The sequence below is a fragment of the Apus apus genome, chromosome 2 (assembly GCF_020740795.1).
Source record: "Apus apus isolate bApuApu2 chromosome 2, bApuApu2.pri.cur, whole genome shotgun sequence".
Classification (NCBI taxonomy): domain Eukaryota; kingdom Metazoa; phylum Chordata; class Aves; order Apodiformes; family Apodidae; genus Apus; species Apus apus.
In genome coordinates this window covers 108,234,086-108,258,443 of record NC_067283.1, presented here as the reverse complement: position 1 = coordinate 108,258,443, position 24,358 = coordinate 108,234,086, and the positions used below count along the sequence as shown (strand labels likewise).

The 24,358-nt window shown below is 38.8% G+C and overlaps 1 protein-coding gene across 1 annotated transcript in view; it reads right to left on the bottom strand.

Moving 5' to 3' along the window:
• Window positions 1-12,885: 12,885 nt before the first annotated feature.
• Window positions 12,886-24,358, bottom strand: part of RBBP8 (RB binding protein 8, endonuclease) — a 36,097-nt gene continuing 24,624 nt past the window's right edge. Inside the window, exons 15-20 of the mRNA XM_051612148.1 lie at window positions 23,478-23,592; window positions 22,420-22,590; window positions 21,767-21,836; window positions 19,997-20,093; window positions 15,948-16,089; window positions 12,886-13,484 (exon numbers count right to left, since the gene is read on the bottom strand). Of these exons, the coding sequence (XP_051468108.1) occupies window positions 13,387-13,484; window positions 15,948-16,089; window positions 19,997-20,093; window positions 21,767-21,836; window positions 22,420-22,590; window positions 23,478-23,592 (693 nt within the window). The 3' untranslated portion in view covers window positions 12,886-13,386. The remainder of the gene's footprint in view (window positions 13,485-15,947; window positions 16,090-19,996; window positions 20,094-21,766; window positions 21,837-22,419; window positions 22,591-23,477; window positions 23,593-24,358) is intronic.

Sequence of the window (24,358 nt, the reverse complement as noted above, 5' to 3'; positions counted from 1 at the left end):
CAGAGTTGTTCTGCTCGTTATTACTTCCACTGGGATATCTGCATATTTCACATGGGAACAAGCCTGCCTCCTCCATGGAGGATGCGAGTAAGCTATATGTCCAGACGTAACCTCTGGTGCAGGAAGACTCCAAACTGCTGGAAGCTGGGATGCTGGGAATAATAGTTTGCTGACCTTCACCTGTGTCTTTTTCGGTATGTTTTCTTTAAGTCACATCTGTGGTTTAGTGGACCTCTGCTCCATGTAGATGTGCTGCTATCTTACATGACAAATGTATGGCTATCTTACAGACATACAGACCAAGCCTTTCAGTTTTAAAATTTCAGAATGTGGGAAAGGAGAGTTTTGCCAGGATCTGGCCCTTGGTGGGGAGGAGTGTCCATACAGCACGCATGAATGCTCAGTGCACTGGTGTGGAACAGGTTTTGCATTTGAGTCACTGTATTGACCACTCACTTTGTCCAGCATGTTTCACTGTTCATTTCCCTGGTACACACATTGGAAATCCCTGCTCCAGTAATGTCTACCTGCTGAGTGAGCAGGCTGGATATTAGGTAGAGGCTAGAGAGATCCTCGCTGCTTTTCTTAAGGCACGCTGAGTCAGCGAGTTTTGCAGCTCTAGCATAGATGACACTATGCACATTTGCCTTCACCCAGCTGTTTCAGTCACTTTAGAGTTTCTTTTCCACATAGCTTGGAACTGGTGAGATGTGGGATCAGTCTTTCTTTTCCTAGGGAGCTGAATTTGAAATCCCAGCTCAGCCTCCTTTAGACTGAGGATTGAGCCGCTCTTCTCATGTGCCTTTCTGAACCCACTCACCACTACCAAAGTGTGTATTTTTTACACCACTAACAAAAATGGCAGCTCCTGTGTGTCTCCCCTCTTCTTTAAGGCCCCTAATTGCAACAATAGGAGATGCTTGCTGACACACGGTGTTAGGTTTTCAGTGCTGTTAAACCTTGGCACAAGGAGATGGGTGTCTTGGAAAAAGGGAGGACCAGGCCAAGCTGTTTCAAAGTGCTGCAGAATGGGGCACAAGACTTGCAAGGAAAGTCACACGGTAGTATCAGCACCTGGCAGGATTGTTTGGGGCTGGGAATGTTTCTGTACTGCATTCTATGGAGCTGGTGCATTATTCACTCTTCCTGTATTATGACTTCTAAATTGGTATGTTCTTCCAGATTAAATCTTTTTCTTATCATGAGGATATTGGGTGGAATGAAATCCTAACTCGCATCCGTCTGGGAGCAGATAATGTTGGTGGGGGCTGAAATGCAATCTTTGAGGGACCATCTTGTTGAGATGTGCTCCACACTCCAGCTGGTACAGCTTTCTGAGGCAGAGGATGTTCCTGTTTTGTGGTAGCAATGGTTACACCTGCACATGGGTGGTGGATGTCAGTATGGTGCGATGCAGACAGGGATTGGTGCGTGTTCCCATCCTGCAGGCAGGACTCTGACTGTGTGAGCTTTCTGCCTATCAAAGCACCTTCGGGAGCACAGCTTGGACAGATGCAAACTGGAGATGACAATACAGAGAAAAAGAGGAGGCCAAATGATGTTGGCTACCTGGCTTGCAAACATCACCAGGTAAACCCAAGCTTGTCCCCAGGGAAACCCCCAAAGCCCAAAGCAGTCTTCCAGAACTCACATATTTATTCCCTCTTTTTTTTTTTTTTTTTCCTTTTTCTTTTTCTTTTTTTTTTTCTTTTTTTTCCCCATTCCCTATTTCATGGAAAGCATTTGAAATCAGGAAGGACTTTTTTTTGTTTGTTTTCCCTACCCTTTTATTCAACCTAGGGCTGCAACAGAAGCCTTCAGCACAGGACAGCGTCACAGCCCCAGCTGCGCGTGCACCTCGTGTGACAGGTCTGCCTCGGATCGACACGTGGCTTAAAAAAGATGACTTAAAAAGCAGCTTTGCAGGGGGAAGTGAGAGTGCAGATACAGCTATGCACAGTTAGCAGTGCTTGCAAAAGGAAACCTTCTCACAAAAGGCAGGCAAGTGAATAAGGCTGACCTGCATCCGCTGTGTCTTTTTTTTCCTGGTAGGGGGACACAAGGCATCACATGGAGCTGTTGGAGCAAGTCAAGAGGATGGCCATGAAGATGGTAAGAGAGCTGAAGCACCTCTCCTGTGAAGACAGGCTGAGACTGTTGGGACTGTTCAGCCTGGAGAAGAGAAGGCTCTGGGGAAATCTTACAGCAGCCTTCCAGTACCTGAAGGGGCTACATGAAAGCTGGGGAGGGGCTTTTTATAAGGGCTTGTAGTGATAGCACGAAGGGGGAATGTCTTCAAACTGGAAGAGGGGAGATTTAGGTTAGACATTAGGAGGAAATTCTTCACTGTGAGGGTAGTAAAGTTCTGGAATATGTTGCCTGGGGAAGCTGTGGATGCCCCCTCCCTAGAGGTGTTCAAGGGCAAGTTGGGTGGGACTGTGAACAATTTGGTCTAGTGGGAGGTGTCCCTGCCCATGCAGGGGGGTTGGAACTAGAGGATCTTGAAGGTCCCTTCTAACTCAAACCGTTCAGTGATTCTATAATCACCTCTGAAGTTTGCTGTCTCTGCTCAGTCAGGCAGTGGATCAGTTGTTCCGAGCAGCATCACAGCCAACCCAGCCAGTCATCCTGTCTCATGTCAAGGAGACGTTTCCATTTGATACCGCAGCTCAGGAATTTTAAAGGGAATTTTAGTGGATCTTGGGAATTGTAAAGGGTTTGAAAGCTCTGAATGGAGTGGTACTTTGAAAGTTTCCATTGCTCTCTTTTGCAAGAAAGTTTTTCCTGTGCTTGTTTATGGTTTTGATGCTCAGAGCAAGCAGATGTTTAGAAACAGGTCAGAATTCCCAGACTTGCAGGAAATACTCTCTGCTTTATTTTGCACTGTTTAGTACCTAAAGTGAAGCACACAGACTGTCCATGTGAATAACCTTAGCCATTTCCCCATTTGGGGCACTCCTTGCTCATGCTGAGAGCTCTCTTGCAGCAGAATCAGTAGGAAACCATCTGTGCAGGAGCTGTAGAAAGTTATGTAAATATAGCCAGCTTTGGGGCTGTTATTTAGAAGGTGCTGGGCTAAATGATTTATTAGTGTGCTCAGCACTGACGCTGAGAAGGGTTCTTCTCAGGTTGGCTTTTGTCACTGACACCTCCTTACGGGGTCTCACTTACTGGAAAATTCCTAGTAACTGGATAGTGGGAGGGACCAGCAGCCCCAGGTCATGTAGTTGATCTTGTGCTTGAAGCTGTGTAATGTCTCACAGCATGAGAGAACCAAACACACAGGCATGGCCATCCTGGAGGCATGGACCCTGGACTAACAAAATCAGGTGGGAGAAGCTTCTGTCTCTGCACTAGTTGCAGCTGAAAGTTTCTTCTGCCGTCATTTCTTTCTCTTATTTTTTTTGCATAGGGGCTGAGTTAGAGGTGCCAGTGAAGCAGTCAGAAATCACTTCCCCCTGTACAGATCCCTGAGCAGCCACCAGCAGAGACCAGACAGAACCCCTGTGTCTGTACACTTTCCCTGTGTAAAGGACAATCTTCATTTGGACACTCCAATATTCTAACATTCATTTAAAATCTAACTTTTGGTTACTTATTCATGCCCACTGCTTTTAGCAGAGCAGAGCCCTGGACGTGGGGCTTCATGTTCATGAAGCTTTATGTGTTGGGGGTTGCTGGATCCAGCAGCCTAACAGGTGAGGACAGCCCATAGCCAGGCTGAGCATCAGTTCCCAACAGGCACACACTCAAAACCTGTACACACAAGGCCACACAGCACAACCCAGAAAACGCTGCACTTGCACAAGCAGCACAGCTTTAGTCCTGCCCCCTCTGTGTCTGATCAGGATGAAGGTCCATCAGTGGGAAATACATTCACACACACCATGTGGACAGTAGCTGTCCTCATACATCCAGTCTGTCCACTAGCTGCTGGCACCTGGGGGACACGGGAGCCCCTGAGGGTCCCAGCCCCACTCCAGTTGCAGGCTCACAGACCCCATTGCATGAACATGCACACACAGAGGTTATGGACCTCTCCAGTAACCAGTCATGGACAACCAGTCTACCCAGCAGCTGGCACTGGGCACTCACATCTTGCTTTGCACAAACACAGACACACACACAGAGGAGTCTTGCAGTGGATCCCAGACCTCACATTCCTCTGTTTTGGCCTGGACTCCCTGGCCCTTCTGCTTGAGATCTGCAGAAGTAGCAGCCACAGACATAATCACATTATTTTATTTTTCTACACTCTGTTCCTGATGTTTTTCCATTTCCGTTTTATTCCTGGTTAGTATATAGCATAAATATATAAAAAAGATGTAGTACTCACTGCCTGAGTGGTAAAAATACAGAAAAAGAGGTGACTAAGATTTTAAATGCAGTAAGCCAATTTGAAATACTTGATCCGACAGCCATCAGTTGTATGACAGATCAAGAAAAGCTACCAGAGTAGGTTAGTCCAGATTGGTGACGTTTGAAAGTGGCTGTAGAATAGGCTAGGATCTGAAAAGAGGGTCTTGACCATCATTATGTTAACATACTTTTCAAACTCTGGGGAAATAGAATATTTTCACACAAAACTCTCTCCTGCTCTTTGAAACAAGAGCCACTTTTGAAAACATTTTGAGTTGGTCTGAACAGAAAACCTACATCCAGAATTGTGAGAGAGATGGGAAACTGCTGAGGTAAACATTTTACCATGAGGACTACAGATGATGGCCCTTTGCAGACAAGCATCAGTTTTGTTCCTGAAAAGGCATGTACGTCTAGGACTTGGGAAAGTTGAGATTAAACCAGGGTGCTATCTCTAGGTAGCAAATTAGAGTGGCAGAAAGCAGAAGTCTTTGGTTTTGGGAGTCTTGTAACTGTATGTTGAAGGCAGTTCCTCTAGGAGAATGACTCAATGCTTACTACAGCTTGTGGGTGTCTTTGGTGTAAAAAGAGCTACCATGGGTTATGGGGACATGGGTGAGAGCCCCTGGAGTAGGTCATGTCAAGTTTACACACCCGTTTGGAATAATAGTTTGTAGTCCCTTGGTCATAAATGGCTTAAGTCTTACTGTTCATATTGTCATGTCCTTCCCAGATCAGTACTAGGATAGATAGATTCTGCAGAAGGTTCCTTCTGACAAAGTCCGTGAGATCCATTTTTATAGATATTGAATTGTTTCAGTGCAGCTTCACGTTTGCTTTTAGGAGCTTAAATGCCTCTTTTAATGAACCCCTTTCTGTAAGGCAATAATATATGCAGTATCTTCAAACAGCTGGCAAAGCTTGGAGACCACTAATTTGCACAACACACGCACGTCTATTTTAAAAAGTATTATCATACTTAATGACTTATGAAGTCTTAGTTTCCATAGTGCTATGTTAGAACTGTTTGGTCATCTAATGTCTTGACAAAATTTTCACAAAAGCCTCGTTTTCTTATTCTTAGCATGGAGACGAGTTTTAACAAAGCCTTGATGAGAGCAGTTGTGGAGTGGCCTACCAGGAAGCACCACTAACCCAAGACTCCCCTGGCTCAGTGCTCTCCATTAACTAAGGCAGAGGTGGAGCAGATGAGACACAGGTGCAATTCCTGTCTTAGGAATGCACAATACCTTTCAAGAGTAATTAAAAAATACTCTGTCTCAGTACTCAGAGGTTAAGGAATAAAAAGGGCCTTTTGAACACCACCCCCCTCACCTAAACAGTCAACTCTTTCAACACAAGTGTGAGAAGAACAAAGTCATATTTTGGATGATTTCATGTGCTTATCTATCATTGGCCAAGAGAGAAGTAATGGGAAGTTTGGCTAAAAACATATTCTTTGTTGCTTGTTATAGTTCCTTTTTTTTTTTTTTTTTTTTTTTTTTTTCCTTCCTCAAGTGTCACATTAGGACTAAACTTCAGAAGTTCCATTGGTTTATCTGAGTGATCTGCCAAGCATTTAACAATTTCTTAGGAATAAACAGAGTGTATTTTTGGCAGACTAACAACCCAAAAAGCATTGATACCCAGCAAACAAAACGCTTTAGAAATGTATATAAAGAGCACAGTGATTTCAGAGAGGGTTGTTGTGATCAGTTTGAGTTTCTTGCCTGCTTCTATTAACCTGACAGTAATGATACAAACTGAATTGCAGTCAGACTGAGTTAAATACTTTAAGAAGTCTAATATTTCAAAACCAATTATTTTAGATGTAATTTTGTGGAAAATGTTGGCTTTTTGTTCCAAAGTGGAATGCTGCTACAATTTGAGATAATGTGTATTTCCATGGAATAGAAATAGGAAATCAGCTTTTCTGATGTGCAAGGATCAGTGTCTTGGTTCTAATTATATTAATCCTTAAACTTGTGTGATAAAGTACCTGTATTTTTGCAAATTTGCTAAGTAAAGAAAATTTCAATGCAAATAATTGCCTCTTCCAGGACATCTGTTCAACATTAAAAGAATATCAACTCATTATCTCACACATATTATCCAGGCTAATGTTAGCATTTTTTCATTTTATGCTCCTTTTCAATTGCAGCTTAAATTCCCAAGCTCTCAGAAATGGTGAGTCATTAAGAACGTCATTTCAAAGACTGTATTTAATCTCTTTATCTTTTCCCACAACTGATTTACCCAAGGGCACAAGTAAAGTACACGTAACATTCCCAAAGGTCCCCAAATCATTATTTCTTTCTTATCTAGCCTTATTTTATTCTCACTTTTTAAAAAACTGTATTGAGTTGGTAATCTTGACTGTAAGGGAATTGGGTGGCTTTTAGCATGACACAGATTTGAGCTGATGACTGGATCTGAATTTTGTCTCCTCTGTTTCTTGTTTCACATGTATCTGATCCACAGCACAATCTCTTGTCTATTTCTGCTGTCTTTGGACTGCAGGCATATAAAGATCTTGTCTTTTCTATCAATGTGTTATTTTTAAAGCCTTTTCCACATGGAACTGCTGGCTAAGTGTGAACAACATTAGGTAAGGTATTAAGTAAGTTAAAATTAATTAATTAAAAATATTATTAAAGTTGGAGAAATACAATATAAAACATTTTAAAATTAAAGACCTAACTGATCTCTACTCCAAAGTTCAAAGTCTGAGGTAGGAACATCAAGGATGTTCTCAAATAAAGTACTCAGGAAAAAGAAGGAAAAGAAGATGAGATCATCTGTATTTCCAAATTGTGGTTAACATTATATTTATTCTGGTACAGTAATTGAAATATATCAATAGGCATCATCATCAAATGGAAGTGGTATTTTTGGAAAAGAAGTTGGTAGAATAGAGGTAGACATGGGAATCTTCCTACCATTATTTCTGGGGATATTTTCTTCACTTTTTTTGTCTGCATCTCTCCTGTGCATCAGTTGATTGTATTTAAGTTTGCTTATGCATTGGCTAGTTCAAAGTGTAGCCACTTAATGGTGTAAAAAGCATGTACCAAATACTACTTTTCTAATCTGGTAGCATATTCTGTTTTGAGGATGTCTTCCTGGTAAAGACATGCTTTTAGCTTAAATCAGCTTTCCCATCTGTAATGAAAAACTTTCCTCCTGTGTTGACCTTGAGCTCCAACTGATTTTCCTAGTAAGATGCTAAAAAGGAGCCTTGGTGATAAATGAGATTCCTATTAGCCTTGTTCATGGCTGCAGCTGGAATGCTGACAAGAGCCATCCAAGGGCAAGCAGTCTTCAAGTGTCCTTCTCAAAGTTCCTGCTGGGCAGGGTTATCTCCTGCCATTGCCAAGTGTGGGAGACAGTCACTGTCCTTGACTGGAGACTCTCAGTGCCTCCTGTCACAATAAATGTGATGCAATAACTCCTCCCAGTCAGCTTGGAGCCCATGAGGCTCTGCTGGGATGATGTTTGCATCCCAAACGCTGTGCCCAGGATGCCAAATGTCTAGCCACATGTGTATCTTGAACATATTCTAAGGAAGAGAAGCAGTCTAAAAAGAGACAGCAGACAATTGTAATCCAGGCAAAATCTCATATTCATGTGACCATCAAGGGGAGAGGAGATTTATCTGTATTTACAGCTCTTATAATTTCAAACTTGATGGTCAAAATCCATTGTGTATTTTTCTAGCATATCCTTGTCCTCAGACACAGAAACCCAACATATGCTGACCCATCACTTAGTAACCTGTAAAATAATTCACTTAAGACAATACTATTTTTATCATCTACAGCACGTAATTCTTCCATGTGCTGATACACAGGAACACACAAAGCACAGACTGAAGAAGCGAGAGGAATTTTGCGAACACTTCACACTTCAGTTTTATCCAATAAAACTGTTCTACATGGGCATGAAGCAAGCTTGGTCCATCTTTAATTGAGCCAAAATTTGAGCTTATTTCAGCACTGTCTTGCTCCTTTCCTCTTTAGTTTGGAGAAAAGGAGACTGAGGGGTGACCTCATCAATGTTTACAAATACGTAAAGGGCGAGTGTCAAGAAGATGGAGTTAAGCTTTTTTCAGTGATGACCAGTGATAGGACAAGGAGTAATGGATACAAATTGGAGCATAGGAGGTTTAAGGTGAATATCAGAAAAAATTTTTTTACTGTGAGAGTGACAGAGCACTGGAACAGGCTGCCCAGAGAGGTTGTGGAGTCTCCTTCTCTGGAGACATTCAAAACCCGCCTGGACGCCTTCCTGTGTGATGTACTCTAGGTGACCCTGTTCTGGCGGGGGGGTTGGACTAGATGATCTTTCGAGGTCCCTTCCAACCCCTATGATTCTATGATTCTATGATTCTTTCCTTGGTAGTTAGTTGTTCATACTTGCACACAGGGAAGACTCCTGGAAATGTTATGCTCACCTCTGCACAGGAACAAAGCAGAGCGAATCTGTTCAGACCGAGCAGTCTTTCTGCACTAACACACACGCAAGAAAAATGTACCATCAGTTTGTTTTTCCCAGTTCTCCACAATTAAGTCATTTTAACACAGCAAGGCCCTTTCTTTGAGCATTGGGGCTGACAAGGCCAGGCTGATTTTAATGTTATTTCTAAAGAAAGCCCATGAATACCCCATGATGTATCAACAACTAGCACCTCATCACTCTCTTGCTCACCCTCCTCTTCTTCCTCTGCTCTTCTCCCACTTATAATTTTGTTCTCCTGCATTGTTCTTTTTGACAGGAGTTTCCATTAATCAGCAGACAGACCCCATTTTCCTCCTGCTTCATTAGGGACAAGCCATTCATCCTTTCTGTGTGACAAAGGCAAAGTTCAAAAGCACAATTAATTAAAAGCAACTAATGACGAAGTTGGCCTTGCAGGCAGTGCAGGAAACACAGCTTGCCTGTAGACATTTTAGCAACAATCTGATTTTTGTGCTCCAAGCAGCCCAAGAAGCAGTTTATGATCCAAGGGTTGCTTCTCAGGCTGAGATATTTGCAGACTGGACAGACAGCATTCCGGATGCACTAAAGCCATCAACTTGCCATCGTTATGTTCCTGGGAATGACAACGGGCCACTGACACGAAGGCTGTACAATCCTTGGGCCTGTGCCAGCATCTGAACACCACAAACTTGAATGTATTCTAAGAATTATAAGAAATACAGGGGAGATCCTCGCTGTCCCAGTACTCCAGAAGCAGCTCTGCTGAAGCCCTGAAGAGTTATCTTGGATCTGGGCTAAGAAAAGCTGACTTTCAGAAAACACTTCAACCCATTCCAGTGGAGGTTATGTTTATGATGCTGAATGGATGGGTTTGTAGATACTCCTGTCTCTTTGGGGGTTGTTACTATGGCAGATTAATGTAAATGGAAGTGGGATGAGGCTGCCACGTGAACATGAAGTTGACAAATTCTCCTGGTTGTGGCTAATGTGGTAGTATTATACATATACTTATATATATATATAATACTATGACATATATATGATGAATATATATTAATATATATATATCAATGTTAAAAGATGCACAAATCCTTGCATTAATTATCCTAAGTTTTCTCTCATTTCATGAAATAAGAAGAGGCAGCACGTGGACCTATCTGAATCCCAAGACCCTGTCACAGACAAGGAGAGGAAACTAGAAGAGAGCAGGAGTGCCAGATGGTGGAGGCATGACCAAACAGGCACCACTATTCAAAGATTCCCATTTGGATGCTCACACCTGAATACCCTTGAAGGAATTTTCTCCATTTCTCTCAATTTGGGAGTACCAGCTTCATGCAAGAAAGTGTACAAGCACTTGGCTCATAAACACTGGCTTTAGCAAACTGTCCCAATCTCCTCTAGAGACACTAACCCACTTCAGCTTATGGCTTTTACCCAGTATTCTCTTTTTTCTTCACTATTTACAGAAGCGGAGAAAAACAGCTCACTAAAGAACACAGTCCCCTCCCCTGAAAGCATAGCTGGCATGATCACAACATGCTGCCATGTCATTGAATACAAAGATGTCCAATGCTAACTCTGAATGCAACAATCTTTGAGGTTATTTTTTTTTTAGCAGACTTTCCTTGCGGGGATTGACTGGCTCTCTTTTCCCTTCCATTTCCTCCAGGCAAAAAATAGACATTATTGTAACAGACTGCTAAAAATACAGGTAAACTGTAATTAGCAATTGCAATTAGAAGTGACTGCAAACATAAATATTTTACTGAATTTCTAAAATTTAGAAATTTCAGTAATCTTTTTTGGGACACAAAATTTGCTCAGACTTTGGGTATTATTTTAGGAATGTCTCTTACTTTTTGGAAGGGAAAGCAGTCTGTTTCTATTCTTGTTTCTAGATTTATTTATTTTTATATTGAGCTCTTACTTGTCAAGATGAAGTCTGGTTCTCAATACTGAAATATTTTTTCTGGCATTTGAACAGTTAGGCAAGAGATCTAAAATTTTAAAGTCAACTGAAGTCTTAAAAGAAGGGGCTAACTAAAGAGGAAAGGGGAGCCCTTATATTAAGTGTAAAAGCAGTTCCTTGCTGTCCTCTAGTGGAGCAGCAATATCCTCACAGACACTAATAGCTCCATTCTACTTGCAAATAAACCTGCTGCCTTTTAGGGAGCAACCCTTCTTATTTACTGCTTCCACACTTCATTACTTCATTGGCATCTATCACATCCCTTATTCTGTGTCTCCTTTTCATATTGAATTGCACCTTCTGCTTTGCAAATTCTGTCCTCTATATTCCTGTTCTACTTGTACAGAGAATAATTTAACCAACTTTGTACTTTGCCCTCCACCCTTTCTCAACACATAAAGAGGCTGAACGAAGTGGGTCCTAGCAGAATTCCACTGCAATTTCCTCCCACTTTGGTGATTTAAACAGGCACAATTGAGGGGAACTTTTTCTTTCATACCATTACAGGTTGGTTTTACTACAAGCTGTCAGATGAATCATGCTTTGACAGCTTCAAAGAGTCTAAAAGAACATCAGAATGACTTGCCTTGTAAAAGTGTTGACTTTTCACATTATATTTATCTATAGGTCTTAAAATCTTGTTCATCATACTCCTATCAATTAGCCCAGTTTTCAATACTCCACAGAACTCATGAAGCTGCAGCTCCACTGATCTCCTTAAGAGTATTTTTTGAAGTCTGATGGGAGAATTGTCACTTTGTACTCCCTGACCATCAGAGCTGCTTTATGGGACAAGTTCTGTGCCACAGTGAAGGGGCTTCTCTCGCTTCCAAATCCACAGGAGCAGGTTCCAGCCCTGGCAGCTCATTTAATTGACCTTTTCTGCCATTTCTGTTTACCAAAGCTCTTCCCACCTGCATTGCAAAGGAAGTTTCTTAAGCCCTTCCACAACTTCTCTGGTTAAAAGCAGTCTCCTACCTTACTTTGTCAAAAACTTTTGATGGGTAAGTATTTATTCAGAGCATGCAATTTATTTTTATTTTTCAGGAAGCTAGACTTAGTTTGGCAGAGATTCTTTGACTACCTGCTCCAGGAAATGAACTTTAACAGTTTGTATACATTTATTGACTGCAATAAATGTATATCTGCAAATTATTAAAGGCTTTTGTTAGTTATTTGGCTTTATGCCTTTGCTATTCCTTAGAATGTATCCTTGTGAAATGCTAAAGCAAATCAATCAGCTAAGCAGGCAGGATGGGGACAGAGCCTAGTGATACATCTAGTTTTCTGCAAGGCCAGTGATTTCAACCTATGAGGATTTTGTGTTCCTTAGTGTTACAGCTAAGTTAATCACATTTTTTTACTTTTCAATTTAGGCACATGCCATAACCTCTCAACCAGCAGAACCTACTGCCATTCCTATACAACTTCATCTGGAAGTCAGTGGTCGTATCCACCAAGTTTTTAAATACATACTTTTTATACACACATATAAACACATAAAATACAAGACTAGAAAGTACATCTATACTTATATATATGTAGAAATACATAAAAGTATCTGTACCTTTTATTATTTTGGTTTAAGGCATTTAAGTAGTTGTGTTCTAATATCTTTTTAAAGAGAATTCTCTCTGGTTGAACCTCTCAGCTTGTACACTGCTTGAAGATTTTATTCTATTCTTGAATTCTACTTTATTCCTAAGTATCTCACCTTGGCCTGCCTACCTGTGTAAAATCATTAAACTGTGCCTATGATACTGTATGCTCTTACTTTCCAAATGCAAGTATGAAACTATATCCCCCTGCTACAAAAAAATAATTTAAAATCTCTCTGGAGAATCTTTCATAATCTAGAGGACAGCACTGGTCATTACCTAGAAGAACTGCATTCATAGCTGTCATCTAAATTTAGAAATAACAATGCTTATCTCTTTATCAATAAATGAGACATAGCTATACAAACAGATCCAAATTTAAAAAAATATTGGATATTCCAATTTAAACACTGAGAAAAACGTGGTGCTACACATTTAACACCAACATTTATGACAGATGCTTAGACTACATGGTTTTCATACCTCCAAACTATTAACAGTAGATGTATTTCATATTTAATACAACTTTATTACAAGTAGATATAACCATTATTGCCAAAAGAGAAAGGCTATATAAAAAAAATCCAGTGCAAAATAAAATCACCCTACAAAATCTGCATTTCTGTTCCCATGGACAGGCAAGAACAACCGATTTCAGTGATACCCAGTTTAGACAGGACTTTCTGGAAGTTTACTTGTTGACTTCAAAGAAAAAAAAAAATAGGACACTCATTGTCTGACAGGTGCAAAAAATAATACAAACTGTATTAACACGATATGAAACAAGCGTACATTAAATAGTTTTGTTTCATGGTACATCAGGCTTTCAAATGAATTTTATAAAATTTACATATTTAACGAAATGATTTCTCTATCATCGTGGAAAACACAGTTCTTTATTTCAAGTTTATATTAGCTATAAATACCTAAGGACAGGAAAGATACTCTTTGAGTTGTTGTGCCCTGCTTCCCCACCCTTTATGTCTTCTGCTCTTTGCCTTTTGGAGAGAACATGATGGCATAAGGCTGCCGTCTTTTTGGACGTTGACAGGGAGCAAGATCTTCTTTAATATATCCTTAAAAGAGTAAGAACAAATCTGAGGTAAGAAAAACAATATAAAAACATGCATAACTTCAGTTCCATTTTTTGTTTACCCTCAATTTTTTTTTTTTTTTTGCCTGTTGTGGCAACTGGTCCTTACTTGACAAGAGTTCCCAGGGTGCAGTATCATTAATGAAAACATTTGGCTGCTTTCTAGTAGATGACTGCATAGTAATGCAATACAGACAGATAACACTGAAGAAAAAAATGGAAACCAGGGTTCATCTGTTCAAAAGAAAATTACATTCTTACATTGTCTTTTCTACAGAAGAATGTACCTAAGAGTAATGAAGGATGTACTGCAAATTCCACTGACTAACAAAAATCACTCTAAAAAATGTCATACACAGGAAACTTCAGGGACATGTGCTTTGCGGGTCTAAACAGTTTTGAGGGCATTCTTACTTATTGAAGACTTCTCCATCTGGAAAAAGCCAAACATGAACCTATGGATCAGACACACCTTGAAAGCCTTCTGATAAGAAAAGTGTATAGAAAATTTCTGTAATATACCCAGCTTAGCTAACGCTGACAGTAAGCAGATGTTCTATGCAAATCAGTGACAGCACCTGGCTTTTGTCAAACCCTTACTGTGTGTCAGCACTACATCTGCTGAAGCACTACATCCTACTTCAGAGTTGGAAAACACTGTCTGTGCAACTCACATTATCTAAAAAGAACCAACACAAACCACAACTGGTTCAAGATACCAGTAAGAAGCAGAAAACACATCCTTTGTTCCCCACTAGCTTGGAGTGACAGTTGCAATTGCTCATTATGGGAAACTCTCTCTGGTGTTTTGGTGTGCTTGCTGGATGCTTGTATAATATGGCTTTTTACCACAAAAGGCCTGATCTGAAGTCTGCCTCTCATATGCTGTTGAGGATCATTAACAACTGAACAACTCTAGCAGAACAAGATATACAAGAAGCTAATTTTAATGAGATTCCAAATGGGTAGTAACAGACCATTTCCCTAACAGGGTATCTCTATTGAAGTTATAAATGGACATGCCTAGTTTAGACCAGCTTTCTCACCAGCTGGAAGAGGTAAGAGCAATCAGGTTGCAAGAGGAAGGACTATGATTTGTTCATCTTGAAAGGTAACAATGAAAAACCAAAGAATGGTGAGAACTCTCATTATTTTTGGCAAAAGAGGAATGGATCAGCTTCATTCAAGCCCAGTCTAACTGGATACATAAAAGCAGAAAGAGACTGAGGTGCTGGCTAGCTGGACCAAGGGATTCACTTTCCATTAAGTGATACCAGAGAAAAAAAAAGAGCCATTTTCCTGAAGCCTAACCAAACCCAAGGAGGCTTAACAGACTGCAAATTCTGTGACCCCATGCAGTGGATATTTAAGAAGGGGCAACTTGACAAGGGCTTCAAGAGCAGATTTTATATTTGTCCCCACAATCCTGGGGCGGCTTGAAGTTCTGAACACGGTGTTTAAAATGCACCTATTTCTTGGAAATATAGCTTTAAATTTAAATGTTCTCAACTCAGTGTATCTTAATTAAACAGTATGACTTGCCCTTCAAAAGATATGCAAGTGCCTAAAACAGAAGGCTCCCTGTTCTGAAAGATAAAGGATGATACTACAACACTTTCTCACAAGAACACATACAAATCTCTGGCTACATTTTCCTATGCCTGGACCTGAGACAGTTGGGAGAACAGTTAAAATAAGTGAAGATCAATGCTTCATAGCTAATAACATATACAGAAATAAATATATAAGTAACTCAAAGAGAGTTCATACAGGGCTCCTCAGCTCAGAGTTTCACCTCTTCTGAAGAAATGTACATGTGGCACACTATGAACTCACTATGTTTTAATACCATTAGCAAAAACTCATTTTTATACCAAACTCTATGAATGAAAAGAATTATTTAGGAAAGAACAATCTTCTGTGTAAAGAGGACTCAAAAGAACCCAAATCAAACAGCTTCTGAGTATTGCTTACAAGGAGGGAATGTGTATTAAAAAAGTATTTATTCACACCCTACCTTCAACATTTCCCTTATCATGTAGTACTGTGGAGCTCTAAAGATACAAAGGACATCCACAGGGCTGACTGTCTGTCCTCAGTAGGTACAATCTCTCAGCTTTTGCCTTTGAAAATCTTGACCCCATTCTTGCTTTGGTTCAAAGACATTAAGGGTTTTAATCAAGTTCTATGAAAATCCCAGTTGTTTCTGCCTTCTCTATCTAGGCTCTAAGAAAGTTTCCTTATATTCCCCTCCTCTTAGTAATACAAGAACTGCTGTAAAGAGACAGTATTTTTTCCAAATAATGGATGCTGATTAAGGAAATAGATCTCAACAATACTGGGTGAGAAAGGCTGCTTTATGAACTAGAGAGAATTTCAGGGAACCATTTTAGGAAAAAAAAAAATCAGCTTTAAGAAGTGCTTTGCAAGCCTTTTTTGCACAAACCTCTTTCCACACAAGTTTGAGTGGAAGGAAATCCAACCTCCCAGAAATTTTCAGGAGTATTTGGAGGAATGTAGCGAAATCTGTGTCTTGAACAGGAAGCTAGTTTCTTTTCTCTCTCTTCTTCTGGAATGTCTGCATAATACTGAATGTTAGGAAACAAAACCAAAAATATCCCAGTTAACAAATTCATACATACAGAGCAACTGCTTTACACAATTATTAACACAGCTATCTAATAATACTGGGTGAAGATAACCAAGAGTAGAGATTTGTTATCCAAATGACAAACACTTGGCCATTATCCTAAAAGCTTATTGAATTTACAGATTAAGCATAACCTTATGGTTACCAGTTTGTTAGGTTTGTATCTTTTAACATACCACAGGTACAAAGTTTAGGCATGTGTACATTTACTTGTGTCAACAGTTTTACTGGCTGATTTTACAAAGCTAAGTAGCACAGGTGTTGAAATAGATGGGAATTTTCTAATAAACTATTTCAGCTCACATTTACAAATGAAAAAGTGAAAAATTGCGCTACAAAATCCAAGTTGCAGAATTATTTCCAGTGTCTAAATTTACAGTAGTAACAGCAAACCCAAGTGAAAATATTTCCTACTTTATTACATACTAATTAAGAGGTAATAAAGAGTTAGTTTAACTAGCTGACTGACACTGGGACTGCCAGCTGGGCATTCTCTAGAGTATATATTAAATTGCCTGGCTACTTTTTCATCCCTGTCAGCTGTACTGGAGGCTGCAATGAGGAAAGTATATACACTCACTAAACTGCTTTATCTGGGTGTTCCCATGAGCATCACCACGGAAAGATGCAGTTTTCTACTGTTTTAGTTTATGATTCTAGTTAGCATTTCCTAAAAATAGCAATCTAGCACTTAGGTATCATACAGTACCAAAATATTGTCAAAGCAAATGCACTGTTGGATTCTAAATGCACTGCTTGATTCAAGTGGTAAGAAAACAGTCACCATCTGGATTGCACAAGAAATCTGACCCTCATAAAAGTGGTAAAACAATTCTACTGGAATAATAGTGTTGCAATCCCAAAAGGCAAACTAAAGTCTAAGACCTCATTCAGTCTGCTGGAAAGTGATCTAGACTGGGGAAATCAGGAAAGGAACAAAAAATACCTCTGTCAATAGAGATTGCTTCCTGTCCTCATCGACTGGTAGGATTTTAGAAAACCAACTTACTTGGAACTGTGAAGTACACCAATAAATTCATTTTTTCCTACTAGATGGCAGACAAAGTATAAAATAGGCACGAAAGGCCTCCTCCAAAAAATCATGAGATATAAATATTGATGATTGTATAGAAAAGAGTAATCACAGCTCTGAAAATGTCAGTGACAGAACCGCATGACTTAGGAAAAGCAGAATTGTTCCATTCTGAAATTCCATAGTCTGTGGGTACTGCAACTCTGCCTGAAACTGAGGTACATTTCCTCACCCCCCCCCAAAATCAATTCAGATGTTTTGCCCTTCTACAAAGTGTGACACCACGATATAGTCTGCTCTCAAAGCCCTTACTAGTACAGGAATTTGGTCTAGTAACATTTAGGCCTCCCGGCCAAGAACAGCTAGATTCAGCTGGTTGTTAGCAGGTTGTATCCAAAATTTCAGATTACTGGTCTGTCTCCTACAAAGTCGTGGTACGCAGGGTAAACTGCCAGTTCCAAAGACAATATTCAGGAATGGTTATGAGTCCCTAGTAAAGGGTTCTTCAAAATGTAAGTTTGCAGTGTGCTGATTTTTTTCGTAATTAAAATGTTTCTGCTTGTTGAGGAATATTTATGGATCAAGCAACGAAAAAAATACAGTACAGTTTTGTAGGAACAGCAAATAAAAAGACCAACCAATGATCTAGCTAAGTATGTATTAAAAAGATTTTAGAAAGTAACTTTTTCTTTATTTTGACTTTTTTTGAAATCTGTTACGGTTGACAAAGAAGAAGAAAGTTACATTTATGTCTGCTAACAGCTAAAATAACTCTCAGCTGTTTTCTAGATAGATCTCACTATCCACAGCATTTTCAATTCACATGAAACATTTGAGCTAGGCTTTTGTATATATGAAAAAGTATGTAAAATCCCATCCTATGGTATCTTCACTGTAAAATAATTGTTTACAGAACCCTACAACTTGCAGTGTTAAAACCAGAACCCTTAAAATGTTCCTCTCATTGGTTCAGCACAACGCTCCTTACAGAGTAGTTTCTGTAATCTAAATATATATAAAAACATCTGAATTAATAGACTTAATAACCACACTAACAAATGTTACTTCTACAAACTACCAGTAACTTCTGCATAGAATCTTCCTCTGATTGCATCGCAAAGTCACAACAAACCAAACCCTCTTATCAAATGCTCTACACTGTAAAATGAATGAGAAGCTTCCACAAAGTTTAAAGACAAGGGCTTACACAGGACTTTGACATCAATCTGCTACAGCATGTTCCAAAGTTAAACCTCTCACATCTCAGAATGACAGGTAGCTCTCTCCACTCACATTGCTCGCAGCACATGGCCAGAAACAATTTACTGATTTCTACCCACTCCCTAAATATTTCCTTAGACTTTGGAGACTATTCAAACCCATATGACTAATGAGTAAGCCAAGATTTCTTTAAAGCATTGTTTATGCTTTGTCTAACACTCGCTTCTTCCATAGGCATTTCATTCAAAGCTAGTTTTATTATGGTGTAATGACACAGCCAAACATTTCACACATCCCAAGACATTAATCTTGAAAGGGATAGATGTAAAAAAACCCCCAAACCAGCAACAAAGCCAAACTTTTCTCAAGGTTAATGCAGAAACCTAATATTATCAAACTGGAGTTGTAAACGTTTCCTAGCACCATAGTTACCACTGTAGCTTGCCAGAAATTAAAAAGAACTGGTTTTACTGAGAAGATCTGTAGCTTACAGAGAAAGGATATTAAAACACTTAATACATGGATCTTGGGCCAAGAAACAAACTGAAGGTTTGGGTTTTTTTGGTTTTGTTTTGGGTTTTTTCCAACATCCTTGTTTTCTTTCAAACTCTTTAAATCAAACATTTTTAATATGGTATTTATAGTTGACTGTAAAACTTAATTATTTGTATTTAATGAGTTTTACCAAAGCTATGTTACAGGAATGTGTTTTTCTTGACAATATACTACAGTAAATTTCCTCAGTTAAGCAGATGTGACTTGAATATAAAGTGAATAGCACGAAAAATCTATGAAAAATGTTGGTTCTTTATAGGTGTGAAAAATAAGTGAAAAGATTCCAGAGAATCCCTCATTATTCAGTCATTAGTCCACACTTCTGGCGAGTCATAATGTATTAGATCATTGCCTAATTAACTCCAGCCTGAAAGTCTATTAATGACCAAATGAAATATGTTCCTGTTACACATGCAATTACTTCAACATTTTATCTCTATACCAAGTATCTGAAAGGAGTTTAGTAATTTGAAAGGGAGGAAAAAGCTTGTCATGTGAAACCTAAAATTTAACACTTTTTAACTTGCTAATGTAAACATTTGTGCATGCATTTGCACCTATATACACATTGGCTCTTACGCTGGTGCAATTACCTGAAAATAGAGACACACCAGAAAGCAAGAAAGAAAAACAAACCCCAAATCAGGATGTTATCTGTATATAGGTACAACTGGACAAAAAATTTCCTTATTCCAGTACTTGTAAATTTCAATAGCTTTTGAAACTTGTACTTATTCCTTGACTAGCTAATGTACTTTTTATTATAAAACATTTTACTGGAACCGTGATGTGAGCAGTTTCTATCCTTGTATAAATACACCCTTTAAATTAAGGTTTTTTTAAGTTATATGCAGTTACTACAGTTAAAAACAAAGCAACCCGAAACTTGGTAAAACAGCTTTGGTAAATACTTCTCTTCTATTGTAGGTACTGATGATCATGCAACCAGATCTGTAATTTCAGTGGCACCTTAGCATTTATATACGAGTAGAGTTGGAAGAATGGAATACTGATCAGCTTTTCAAGCACTACTTACTATTTCACATTCCTTACAAGTATGACCGAGCAATTTTCTTCTTTCCTCTTTTTTTCGAATAACCTCAATATGAGGAAAATCTAACACAGTGTTCTTTCTGAAAAACAAAAACATTTTCACACAATACAGAATCACACAGAATCACAGAAAATTAGGGGTTGGAAGGGACCTCGAAAGATCATTGAGTCCAACCCCTCTGCCAGAGCAGGATCACCTAGAGCACATCACACAGGAACGTGTCCAGGTGGGTTTTGAATGTCTCCAGAGAAGGAGACTCCACAGCCTCTCTGGGCAGCTTGTTCCAGTGCTCTGTCACTCTCACAGGAAAGAAGTTTTTCCTGATGTTTACGTGGAACCTCCTATGTTCCAGTTTGCACCCATTGCCCTTTGTCCTGTCATTAGACATCACTGAAAAAAGCCTGCCTCCATCCTCCTGACACTCGCCCTTAACGTATTTGTAAACATTGATGTGCTCACCCCTCAGTCTCCTCTTCTCCAAGCTGAAGAGACCCCGCTCCCTCAGCCTTTCCTCATAAGGGAGATGTTCCACTTCCTTCATTATCTTTGTGGCTCTGCACCGGACTCTTCCAAGCAGTTCCCCGTCCTTGAACTGAGGGGCCCAGAACTGGACACAATATTCCAGATGTGGCCTCACTAAGGCAGAATAGAGGGGGAGGAGAACCTCCCTTGACCTACTAACAACACCCTTTCTAATACACCCCAGAATGCCATTGGCCTTCTTGGCTACAAGGGCACACGGTCATCCTCCTGTCCACCAGGACATTTATTTCTCCGACATGTCTGGAAATGTTTAGGTTTTAGAACACAATGAAGGAGAGTCTCAAAAAAACCCCCCCCCCAAAACACCAGAAAACACCTGCAAAACCAAATCATACTGCATTTCATAGCTGAATAGGACTATTTTTGTAACTAAAACAGTTCCAGGATTTTTTAAAAAATGTAATATTATCTTTTATGCAACGAGAACAGTACATCTCCTCATTATGGCTTCTCACAGTGTGAAAGTAATTTCTAGATCAAAATTACTCAAATCTACATCTTCTGTAGAAAATGTATTTGGTCAGTGATACAGGACCAAATCAGGATACTGATTTCTGCTAGAGGAACCTAAGTTTTGATTCAAGAACAGAATGATCCTTTTCCACTTCTCTGCTCACTGAACAGGTTTTCCTCTACAAAGAAAACATATGTTGGGGTAAAAGCTAACAACTATTTAACTGAAAGGGTTGGTATCATTATGAAATGAAATTCAGACTACAACGACAATTATACAGAAAGGCAACCAAGGATGGACTAAGAGGTACAGCTGTTAAACATCACTCATTTATTGCCTAGAGGAAGGGGCAAAAGTGTGAGAGAAGGAAGGGGCAAAAGTGTGAGAGAAGGAAGGGTTTTGATTTGTACAAATGACCCATAGGCTTTTTGTTCATAAACTCACGCATGACCACATGCCTGTAAGAAACAACATGGATAACAAAATACTGCATTAAATTAAGGTATAAAAAGCAGAGGAGGCAATCTCTTCTCTTCAGCAAATGTGACAGATAGGCACCCCAATGTGTTTATTGCTTTTTTCCCCTACCCTAGCTTTTATCTAAGGCTTTAATCTAATTCAGTAAATCTTTTACCTGTCCATCTTAGCTGCTAGTACATTACACACAAACATGTTTATTTTATGTAAAAAACAAGCTCCTTGTAGGGATGATATAAAGAACCTTAAAATGCCTGTAACAGAACAAACTAAATTACCTTTCATCACTTTTGAAATAGGGCTCCACAAAAGCTTTCTGCTTGGCTTTATCTTGTTTATCCTCATGTTCTGTAAACATACGTGCAAAACAAAAAATTACATCTCATATAAGGAGAAACATCTGTAAAATTATTAGTCAGCTATTAAGAAATACAAAAAAGCCATGCACATTCAATCTAAGAATACAGATTCCAACAGATACTAATAATATAGAATTGACTGAAACAGTGATCAAAAAGCATTATTGGAGTAGAAGCAAAACAGCAGTGAGACAGGTAAAAAAGATAAATGAACAGCAAAGGTTGCTTAAAATATAAAATACTGCAAAACCTTCAACAGAACCTAGGATAGGGAGAAGAAAGGAATCAAGTAATCTGCAGCCAAAACCTTGCTTTTTCTCTTAAGAGTTACTTTACTGTACAGGTCCTATGCCAACTTCCAGTACACATCCCATATTTGTGTGATGGCTATATAAAAAAACTACCAAAACAATTTTCACATTGGTTTATGTTATGTCCTTACAATGTATGAATTTATGAAAAAAGAACTCATGGTTTATTTGGCATACTTGTTCCTAGAGAACAGAGCCTTATTTCAAATCAACTTCTGTAGTTTAAGCAGGCTAGTAAAGACAAAACAAATTATATCCCACTCTTTGCTTTCTTGCTTGCTGCTGCTATCCCCTTATCCTGCTCTTCATCATGAAGAGTTTCTTTTTCATCACATGCAGAAGGACTATCTTCTGGTAGGAAAGATTCATATTCTTCATGGCTCGTCCGATCAAACATTTCTGTTAAGGTATCATTCATTTTTTTTTCTCCTCCTAATATAAAAACCATAATGAACATCCAAATCAGTCTCTCAACAATTTAAGTCAAGAAAGCATATTTTGATTGAATGTGCATCGAAAGAACTAACATTTACTTCCTGCTTCAGTACTGCTTAACTGAACACCAGTGATACATTCATTCTTTCTGCAGTCTTTTAAATGTAGACAACCCTAATCTATTTTTCATAAAGATCTCTTGATTAAATTTCTGGAATTTGATTAATTACTAAATCACTTTAATATTAATTTCACTATAATACTGGATACATGACATTTTTCTTATGGTAATTATGGAGTCATCCAAGCAGAAGGAAATACTTTCTGTGGGTAGGATTTAAATTACAGAAATGTGGTAAGTTGCAACAGCTTAAAAAAACAAAACACACTGTTTAAAGTTACTGCCCTACAGCCATGATTCACCACACATCATAAGTTAAATGAGATATGATGAACACATTTGGATTTATTTTAAGTATACTAGTTCTATTTATATGCCACTAAAAATGAAATTAGTCTCCCCATAGAAAGTTTGATATGATTACACAGCAAACTTTCAAAGCTGTTTGTTGTAAGAGTGATTCTTGCAGGTTAAGTATTTTACTGTGTGCAGTAAAAGCACAGCTACTGGCTCTATCTCAGCACGAATCCTACAATTTTCTTAAGTTAAAAAAAGCTCAAAGACAACCACTGATTCTACTAGGAAACAGACTGATCTTTGTAACCTACAAGAAGACATCAATGGTGTTTTACTGCAAACCATTTTCTACCACCTATCCCATTAAGGGGAAAATGCCCTTTACTCTTTCCTCCTCCTCCACAAAGAAAAAAGGGGTGGGAGGATGGGACTAAAGGGGGGGAGAAGAAAAAAAAAAAGGTCTTACTTGGACTGCTTTCCAGGTTTTGCTCCTGATTGTTCATTTTTAATAGCACACTTTCACTAACATATGTATAATCCATATCAACAACTTCCTCTCCGACTCTTGACTGAGAACCACCCTAAATAAAAAAACACAAATGTGACAATTGCATTCAGAAGAAACTGGTGTAGTCAGTGTCATTGCTGTATATCTGAAAGACTTTCACAATAGTTACTGGCATCTTTTTGACCACTTGCTGTGATTTATCTTTTTTTGATAAAGACATAAAACCTAGGTAAGAGAATAACATGTTTTAAAATTCAAGCTTGAAGCATTTAGCTGAGGGGTTACATAATTTGATGGGCAAGAAATGCCTTCTAAGTTTTAATATTACATTCTGAAAAGATAAAAAGTAAAAATGAAACATAGAGAAATTAAAAATTAGTCAATTCAATAGATTTTAAGATAGCCTCTAAGTGAGACAAAACAATAGATTTAAGGAAAATAGTCAGAGATCCTAATAATTAGCTTGCACCCAACACAAAGATAATAGTAATTATCAACATATTTTCTATTATTTAATATAAAAAGATATCACAGTGAACATTTTCACAAGAAAAATTACAATATTTAGAATATATATTTTTTTGGTCTTAAAAGAAACCCAAACCAACCCCAAACACATCAGTTGCATACTGAGTAGCCATTTTGCAGAGTTTACCAAATAAAACTAGAAAGTGGAAATGTTTTAGGCTAACTGTAGTATACTATACATACACAAACATTTCAGGAATGCAAACAAATATCAAATGAGCTGAACTTAAGACTTTCATTAGAAAGTGGTTTTGGTCAGCCCAGAATGAAGTTCATGATACTACTTTTATAGGCTTTTTTTCAATATCATG